This window comes from Gossypium raimondii, chromosome 1, assembly GCF_025698545.1.
Source record: "Gossypium raimondii isolate GPD5lz chromosome 1, ASM2569854v1, whole genome shotgun sequence".
Classification (NCBI taxonomy): domain Eukaryota; kingdom Viridiplantae; phylum Streptophyta; class Magnoliopsida; order Malvales; family Malvaceae; genus Gossypium; species Gossypium raimondii.
In genome coordinates, this window is record NC_068565.1 from 45,343,045 (window position 1) to 45,352,383 (window position 9,339).

The 9,339-nt window shown below is 35.1% G+C and overlaps 1 protein-coding gene and 1 long non-coding RNA gene across 9 annotated transcripts; one reads left to right on the forward strand and one right to left on the reverse strand.

Moving 5' to 3' along the window:
• The first annotated feature begins 1,128 nt into the window (after nt 1-1,128).
• On the forward strand, nt 1,129-5,520 carry LOC105786032 (uncharacterized). 8 transcript variants are annotated; one of them, XR_008198476.1, is made up of 8 exons: nt 1,149-2,155; nt 2,281-2,796; nt 2,970-3,066; nt 3,345-3,386; nt 3,545-3,696; nt 4,275-4,627; nt 4,713-4,809; nt 5,122-5,520. It is a non-coding gene; the product is annotated as an uncharacterized LOC105786032 (long non-coding RNA). The 8 variants fall into 8 exon arrangements; XR_008198468.1 differs by having other exon boundaries at nt 1,152-2,155; nt 4,713-5,251; nt 5,393-5,520; XR_008198470.1 differs by having other exon boundaries at nt 1,129-2,155; nt 2,970-3,048; nt 4,713-5,520.
• A 2,365-nt stretch (nt 5,521-7,885) lies between these two features.
• Nucleotides 7,886-9,049, reverse strand: LOC105786037 (YDG domain-containing protein At5g47160). The gene has a single exon (XM_012612286.2). It carries the CDS (start codon nt 9,047-9,049, stop codon nt 8,174-8,176), a length of 876 nt encoding a protein of 291 aa, XP_012467740.1. The 3' UTR covers nt 7,886-8,173.
• Nucleotides 9,050-9,339: the final 290 nt, after the last annotated feature.

The window sequence follows — 9,339 nt, forward strand, 5'->3', positions numbered from 1 at the left end:
GAGCGAACGCGGATTTGAGTACTTCGATCAAGTGATAAAGTGATAAGTGGTAGCATTAGCTACACTTATCTGATCAAGTGAAAAAGTGATAAGTGCTACACTTATCTGATCAAGTGAGAAAGTGATAAGTGCTATACTTATCTGATCAAGTGAAAAAGTGATAAGTGCTATACTTATCTGATCAAGTGACAAAGTGATAAGTGGTAGCCTTAGCTACACTTATCTGATCAAGTGACAAAGTGATAAGTGGTAGCCTAGCTACACTTATCTGATTAGGGACAAGTGATAAGTGATCATACGTAAGACCATAGTTATACTATGGCAAAGTGAAAGTGAAGTACTCAATTTTCCGTAACCGTTCCCTAATTTGATTAAGGATGGTAAGTGACAAATGGGCCCAAAAGAATTAAAGCAATTGGATAAGTGGTAGTGTATTTATACCAGGATGATGTTGTTATTTAAGTTAAAGTGATATCTTCATTGCAAAATTGAGAATTTCATAAATGTGTTATTGAATGGTATAATCAATAAACATTGAGTTAAATGGTAAATACGTATTAGTTTTGAACTTGATGTCATTGAATTGTACGTGAATTAAATGGAAATTGCTAGTGATATGATTTAAATTATGAGCATGAGAAATTGCGAATTGAATGAAATGAAAATGAAGCATTAAATTGCATGAGTATGTATCGGGTCTCACAGGCCCTAATTATTATGATTATAATATTTTGAGGATATATTGTGAAAAGTTATAGAAACATGTTAATTATTTTGAAAGTTTTAATTTTGATGAAATTTTATAACTCGGTTAAATACGTTTACAAGTGTATGTGTTTTGGTAATGCCTCGTACCCTATTCCGGTGTTGGATACGGGTAAGGGGTGTTACACATCATTTCCTCCTTACTTCTCTTATCATCTTCCCTGTATATTCATTTGAAAACTTGTAAGAACATGCCTTTCATAGCTTCATGATCTCCCATCACATTCCCTTCTTAATCTTTAACGAGAATAATCATATTCCTTCTCACTACAAGAATATTGGGCATTTGTAGCGTCAAACTAAATGCCGCAAGAAATATATTTTTGTCACTTAATATTATAAGTATAAGAAATAATATGTCACATCATACGTCATCTTCGTCATATCAATGAATGTTAAATGTGATGATAGTATAAAAGCGTAATTGATATGTTATTTTTGTTTATGTAATTTAATTTTGGATATTTTGTGACACATGTGTGCGTGGAAATAAAAATATGTCAATTTACATAATCACAAAAAAATGATAAAAATCTCATGTTTGGTGAAAATATATAATCACTATGTTATGGGACATGTTTTAGATGTGTTAATTTATGTCACAATAAAATATTAAACTTAAATTAAGTCACTTTTTCAATAACCAAATAGAAAATGAAAGAATAGTCACATAAATATAAACTTCACCAAATCCATGTTAGTGTCACAATTAGAAGCCAACTGCATTGCACCGACAACAGCACGCCATAAAATTGTCTACCTTACTTGCATCATCCAATCAAAGTTTAGATTTTCGGCAACCTGTATCACAATTTACTTTGACATTTATCTGGTAATTGAAAAACAGGTCAGGCCTATTCCCAGAAAAAAAAAACACACATTTATGCAAGGTTTTTGAATTGAAATATCCATCCCTTTCATTCTAAAATTCATTTAAAAATTCTATCAAGAGGAAATTATTTAAAACAAGAAAATGTGGGAGCATTTGCTGAAACTCGTTAGATTTGACGTATTGTGAATTCTAATTGAACCAGTGATTTACCGGTGGTGATTTTCCTACCTATTTTCTGATACATCGCTGATTATTCAGAGTATTACCATTTCTGTATTGTATTTTACCAAAACAATTTTTTTATATATATATTAGCAGTGTAGTGATATTAGTTTAATTTAGAGTTTAAAAATAAATACGAAAATTCAAAAAGGTACTGCAAAAGCATTGCTTTCTACCAAGGTTTTTCGAATTTCTCAATGGACAGTTTGGTGTCGCCAAGACACTGTTCTTCTCTGGTGTTGGTGTTGTTCGGTTGATGGGTTCAGCTGTGCCTCATCACCACAGCTGCTTCTCCCCGCCACCAGCTCCGCCTAGGGTTCCACCTCCGCCTTCAAGGTACCCCCATCTATTACTTTCCATTTCCCTGCTGAGAAATCCCATCAAATTTATCTTTAAGGAAAAAAAAAAAAGAGAGAGAGAGAGAATAAAAAGATTGATTCTTTGATTCTTATGTCATTCAGAAACTCTGTCATCTATGTAATGTGTCTAGATTGAAGCATGTATGGTCTGAAACAACTTCCAAACCCATGAGAACTGGCAATTTTCGATTTGCAAATGATTCTGTCTGTCATTCGTGTTCATCTTACTTATTCTTCAATGGGGAAGAACAAAGAAAAGAGTATGGAAATGCGGTTAATAGTGGATCATCCAAGATAGATACTTACAGGAGAAATTCATTTAACACAAGGAAATTGCCCTACACCCTTATAGATGTTAATGTGTTGTAAGTTTTCGCTTGTGAAAACAACTACATGTTCATTCAACAAAAGATTGAATTGTCTGTATAAAAACGAAAAGTAAACACGAGGGAAGCTCTTGCTTTGGTTTCATTGTAGTTTTAGAAACTGTGGGTTGATATTTGATTACTGGTTATGCATATTGTATTTTGACTCTGTCAAAGAAAACTAGGCGCCGCTACAAGTTACTGGTTCTTCCAAGCACCCGCAGTTGGTACATCAGGCACAATATTTAGATTAGTAAGTCACCTCGAACTTATTTGCAAAATAAGATTAATGTTCATAAGAATCTCTTCCAACTAATGAATCTCTGCCTTGAAAATTTAGGTGTTCTTTTTTCATTTTCTTTTGAAATAGATTTTTTGCTTTTATTGCCTGTCTTTGTCTCATTTGACATTCTCTTGGTTGTCTAGGTTGGTTCTGTTGCTGTGTTTGTAACTAGATATATAGGTATGATCAGAGATGCCAAAGAAGATCTGCAACACAGCACAAGTTATTTCCACAAACCCAGTATGATTCTAAGTTTTCGCTACTCTATGTTTGAGAACCTAAAACCATATAATTACCTATCAAAAAACCTGTCTCATGCATACCAAATGCAGTCCCTAGAGTTGGATGCCTTCGTAAGTCTAGATTTATTCAAGTTTCTGCTATGTTACTGCTTGATACAATGATTTCCTTGAAGAAAATCGTAGTATCTAATAATCCTCCAGCCTACTTTCATAGTGCATCAAGTGCTTTTGCTCTTAAATTTCCAAGCTCAGTGGTAATGAATGTTGATCATGCAGGTTATTAGGCTAATGTCAAGAGGCACCGATAAATGTGGTTATGTAAGTCTTAACTACCATGCCTTCTTGTACGTGTACTTATAGTATACCCATATTTAAAGTAACGGTTTTCTATTATAAGAATCTCCTTATACTTCATTAATACAGACATTTACAGTTTTACTTCCAAGATTGTTTCATATCTTAACTTACAATTTCAGATAGGAGGCTTGATTTGAGGAGCCGCAGTTTACTGGTCTGTAGGACCTGCATGGAAGTATGAATCTATGGCCAGCAATGGCCAAAGAATATTCTCAGACTGAAAACCATTTTTTACCTTACTGACAGAAAGCTGAAACTTCAATGAACAAGTGTAAGTATTGACAATTGTGACACAGGCTCTGATTTAAATTGGTTGTAGCTATACTATATGCAAAGTATAGCTAGCGGTTTGCAAGGTAGAAGTGAATTCTAATCGAATCAATGATTTACCAGAAAATAATCGAAGGGATGATGGTGATTTCCCTAGCTATTTTCTGATACATCACTGACCGTTCAGAGTTCACCACCATTTCTGTATTGCATTTTAGCAAAACAATCTGTTTTCTGATATCTGTAGTGTGGTGAAGTTTGAAGTGAAGATGGCCTTTTTTTATATTGAAGCTCGTTGAATCTTGACCATTGATTTATGATTATTACACTTAATCATATCCGTTAAAAAATGGGAAACTTAATTAATGCTAACATTTATAAAAATTCCTTATATGGCATTATGCATATCCACCACCTACCACTTTAGATTATCATTTAGTGTTAGTGAAATATAAGATGCTGTTTATCTTTACTAATACAAAAACATATAACCGCGTTCGGTGCATGAGTTAATCATAGACAATAAAATTATGGAATTATATTAGATTTTTTAGAAAATACAACTTGAACTACATGCAGGGAGGCTCAAGTGGTATCATACTTGCAAGTAGATTGCCTATATACCTTAGGTTGGTGCTTCAAGCCTCCTCACACATAAATGATTTCCATAATTAATGTTAGACACTATACTGGCACCTCTCCAGTGAGTTTTGCAGGTCATATCTCCGTCAACCGAGGTGCTCTTGACTCTACGAACCCACGCCTACGGCAGGCCTCTTAAAGCAGTCGGGCTCTCAGCAAATTCACAAGGATAAAACTCCGCCACGGGAAGAATACCTTACATTGTTAGGGGTTCAATTGCCTCATTGACAAAAGAGAGATTTGGAGGTTGGCCACATCCTCTTTTGCATGCTAATATTGGACGCCTTATGGTATGGCTTCGAATTTGATGGTTTCAAATTACTCAACTAGGAAGTTTATTTCTATATTTGATTTAATAGAATTTTTTATTTTCAGGTCAATTGTTATTCTTTGAATTCTGATGGACCTACGATGGAGAATTTAAGCGGTCCAAGGAGATTCCTTGTAGTTTACTTCCCCTCTGCTCTTTCAAGTAACAACTCTTAAACTCATTACGGTACCTTATAAATTGCTGGTTGTGCAAAATACCTGCTGTTGGTGCATTAGGTGTAATCTTTGGATTAGTAAGTCATCTTGAACTTATTCACAAAATAAGATTAATGCTGATAAGGACCTGTTCCAACTAATGATTGTCCGCTTTTAAAATCTAGGTTTTCTTTTCTTTCTTTTTTTTTTCTTTTTTGCTTGGGAAATTGATTGTTTGCTTTTATCGCCGGTCTTTTTCTCATTTGACAATCTCTTGGCTGTTTAAGTTTGTTTTGTTGCTGTGTTTGTCTTGAGACAGAGGTATGATCAGAGATCCCAAACACTGTATGATTCAAAGCTTTCGCAATTCAATGTTTGAGATTCGGAGGAACCATGTCAATAAACCCATCTCATATATACCAAATGCAGTCCCTAGAGTTGATGCCTTAGTAAGTCTAGATTTATTCAAGTTTCTGTTATGTTACTGGTGTGATACAATGAGTACCCTGAAAAAAGGTGTAGTCTCTACCGTCCTGAAGTGGACTTTTCTTAACGCATCAAATGCTTTTGCATGAATGTTGATCATGCAGGTTATTGGGCTAATGTCTAGAGGCATTGATAATAGGGGAGACATAAGTTTTAACTATTACACGTCTGCTTGTAGTATACCCCAATTCAATTGAAAAAATAATTTAATTAATGAGAAAAGTAAATAATATTTATTCGACAAAAAAAATTATGAGTTAATTTAATAATTAAATTACACATATAATTAACTTGAAGCCCAATTAAGCCCGGTTGAATAGAGAGGAGTTGGGCATTTTCTAATCCTAGAGAGGGCTTGTTGCGGCCCACTATAGTACACCCATTTTGGGGGTTGTATTTTTCTTTTTAAAATATTATTATTTAATTATTTATTTTTCCATTGAGACTCATCTTGTTTTTTCTATAAATACGAAGTTGAGAGCTAAGTCAAAATACACACTTCTCCACATCAATTTAGAAAGATTATTTTCTCTTTTTGACAAGGATTCTTCTTTCCGTTTTTAGCCCAAATTTTTAAATTTTCATCGATTTGTGAAAATGTCCACTGTTGCAAATTGAGATCAATAAGGTGATCGAATCTACTTCCTACATAACATAAAAACAATTCAGAAAAAATATTGTACAATGTTTATGGTGTAAATCAAATAATCGAATTCCTAATACTCTCTTCTTTGATTAAATTTTGATAAGATGTGATATTTTTGCATAAACACATTTTATGTATTATCTGTATGGATGTTTCGGTAAGTGTAATTATTTTATATTGATGTAAAGTAATTTTGTCAAAATTTTTATTCCTACGTTTAGATCGATAGTACTTAAGTTATTTTTCAGTTTGTAATGTAGATAGGTTTTATTTTATTTTATTTTTTGGTAAGAAAATATAAAAATCACTCACAAAGATAAATCAGTTACAATGCAAACAAACTGTCCATCAATCTGAAATTACTCAATGATTTCTATCGGGCTCTCCTTGAACCTTATAGAACCATACCCAAATTTTTGCATTTCATTGGCTAAAGTATAAGTTGTAGCATTGGCTTCTGTTAGAATCTTTTGTATGACCACCTACCACTCTCTTCTAAAAAATTCTTGCATTTTTATAACAAATCCCTATTCAATCGACCACGATACTTATCTTAAATTGTCATAAGGGCTTGAGCACAATCCATTTTAACAAAAATATTATCCCATTTCACATCCTAAGCCAATATAAGAGCATAATAATTTGCCCAAAGTTCTGCATGCTCGACACTACACCTTCAAATGTTCCTCACCATGCCTCCAAGCCATCTACCCACATCATCTCTAGCCACCACTGTGGCCAAAGCAAACCCCAAACTCGGGGATCTCGCCCCATCCGTGTTTAACTTAATGTAGCCCAATGATGGAGGTTTCCATTGACGACAATGTCTTAGTCTCGTAAAATTACCAACATAGGGCAGAAGACTATAATTAATAGATTTCGCCCAACACCACGAAGATTGAAGAATGTGAGCCGAAAATGGATTATGTTCTTTGTAATTGGACGACTTTTGATGAAACTTGGGAAAGCATGGTGGACACGTAAATCTATAAACAAAGAGAACAAACACAACTGAGTGGAAGGACGAAGCATCATGCCCCAACCAAACACACGACAATATCAAAGTGCGAAGGCATCAGCACCCTAGTGCAAAGCCCAACACATTGGAGCATCAGGGCGTTGCACCCAAGCACAATGTGCACCAACCGCATAAGCCGAGGCTATCGCAACACCAGCATGTAGGGTAACCAAGGTCGTTGCAATCCTAGTTGCAGGACAAGTGCACGGAAGGGAAATGAAGCCGAGGCCATCAGAACCCCAATGGAACCCACAACCGAGCCAGGCAAGGGCATTATGCCCTAAGCCAAGCGTGCTAGGTGCGCAACGCATGAAGGGGGCTGTCCCCTCAAGGCACACAACTACACAACAACATAGCCCGATTGAGTGGCATCAAACGCCAATGCCTTCATGTAAGCAAGAAGTGTGATGGGATCGTCAACAAGCTTGCACAAGCGATGAGCGGTTGCAACGACATCGTGTGATGGCTATAAATTTAAAGGTTTGTGATTATTTTGGGGAATCACATGAAAACCAAAGTTTACTTTGGGAATATTTATAATTTCTTTTTTATTATTATATTTTTTTCCTTAGGATGAAACCAAATCTTTAGCCGGTCAAAGTCTATATTTTTATGGTTCAATATTTTCGAATATTATGAATGTAAAAAATTATTTTAAATAAGCACAAAAGTTGAAAAATAAATTAAAAATAATACTCAAATTATTGATATTATGTTGATAGTCAAATTATTAATATTATGGTCATATATAACATAAAACTAAAATGATATTTAATTTATTTGAAAGTAAATGATATTTGATTTTAATATATAAATCATATTTTAGTTATTAAAATTAGATACAAACATTACTCTTGAATTTCACAAACAAATCTGTCTAAATCTTTCATTTCTAGAGATTTTCCAAAGTTGAGAGATGATAAAAAAGGGAAACTAGTATAGGTATAACCACAAAATTCACCTACATAAGCACTTGAGTAAATGCTTCAATGCTAGACCCTACAAACTTCCTAGCTTAAACTAATATTTATTTACAGATCAAAACAGTTAAAAGAAACATGAAAGCAACTAGCATTCTACGAGTGCAAATTTCACCTATGGTAGAGCATATGAGTAAGCATTGTCAATGCATACTGCATTTACTTTCATGTTTATACTACCATTTATAGACCAAAACAGTCTAGCACATAAAGAAGGCAATTTTATGATGCAAGTTCATTGTCAATGATACCTCCGAGTACGAACGTTGTTCACCTTCCATTGTGGCTCATATTGTAGATGATCCTCCAATTTCACCAGGTTGAACTTGTAAACATATTTACCAGAGTCCATTCTAATTTCTTTCCAACAATGGTTCACTTGGTACAAGCCTTCGTAAACAAACTTGTAGCCGCTCTCGTTTGTGTTGCCGATGTTGTCGAACCTACGTATCACCCTGACTGGCTTCCTGTCAATCATATTGTTCATCAATGCACGGTTCCCACCAACAAGCTTTTGATCTTTAAGTTTCTTAAACCCACAAAAGCTAGGATTTTCACCTTCTCCGCAGTAAGTAAACTCATCGGACGAAACCTTTCTTGTACAACTATCGTATCGACCGGAATCGACAATGCTCGTAGCCCAAATTTTGCTACCATTGAGAGAAGTGATACAATCTATCCCTTTTCGAAATTCACTGTGAAGTCCGACAATGCACAACTCACCCCTCCAATGGAAACCATCACCAACTTCAATCCCTGCAACGCATCCTATTTGCTTGGCTGTGTTGACCCATTTTCCCAAACACCTAACCAGCTTCGCTAGTCTCATATGTTGCCCTATGCCGGAAGGTTTCCCTCGTTCCAAGCCCATCCCATGATCCTTTGAAATACTCTCGCGGTAATCCTTGTCTGAAAGTAACCGTCTGTAACATCTCAGAGCTTCCTTGATAGCACTACGACATTCATACCATTCTGGAGTAAAAGCAGTCTGTTGGTTAGAACAAATTCCTCGGGGATGAACCTTAACATGCCGCACAACTTTGCCAACAACATGTCTTGCTTGCTTAGACTTAGATAAAGGTCCCTCTTTCACTGGTTTTGGACGCGATGACACCATGATTAAACCCTGGTTACACCATTAGCCACCCAAATGAACGTTAAAAATCCAGGCAAAACACATTAAAAAAATCCATTGCAACGCTAAAAAAGTGAATAGAAAAACAAGACGAAACCCACAAAAATAAACATGGAAAACAAGGGAATAGTTCAAAAAAAGCAAGCAATTCTTAAACGTAGTGAAAGAGAAGATAAAAGAAGACTGTAAGACAAAAATAAACGTATAGGAAGTGAATGTGACACCCTGCACAATTAAAACCAAAAAACAAGTCGAAAAACCCCAGGCTAAAA

Bases quoted from the DNA above. Each gene is read 5' to 3' on its own strand.
- LOC105786037 (XM_012612286.2), bottom strand. From the start codon at position 9,049: ATGGTGTCATCGCGTCCAAAACCAGTGAAAGAGGGACCTTTATCTAAG.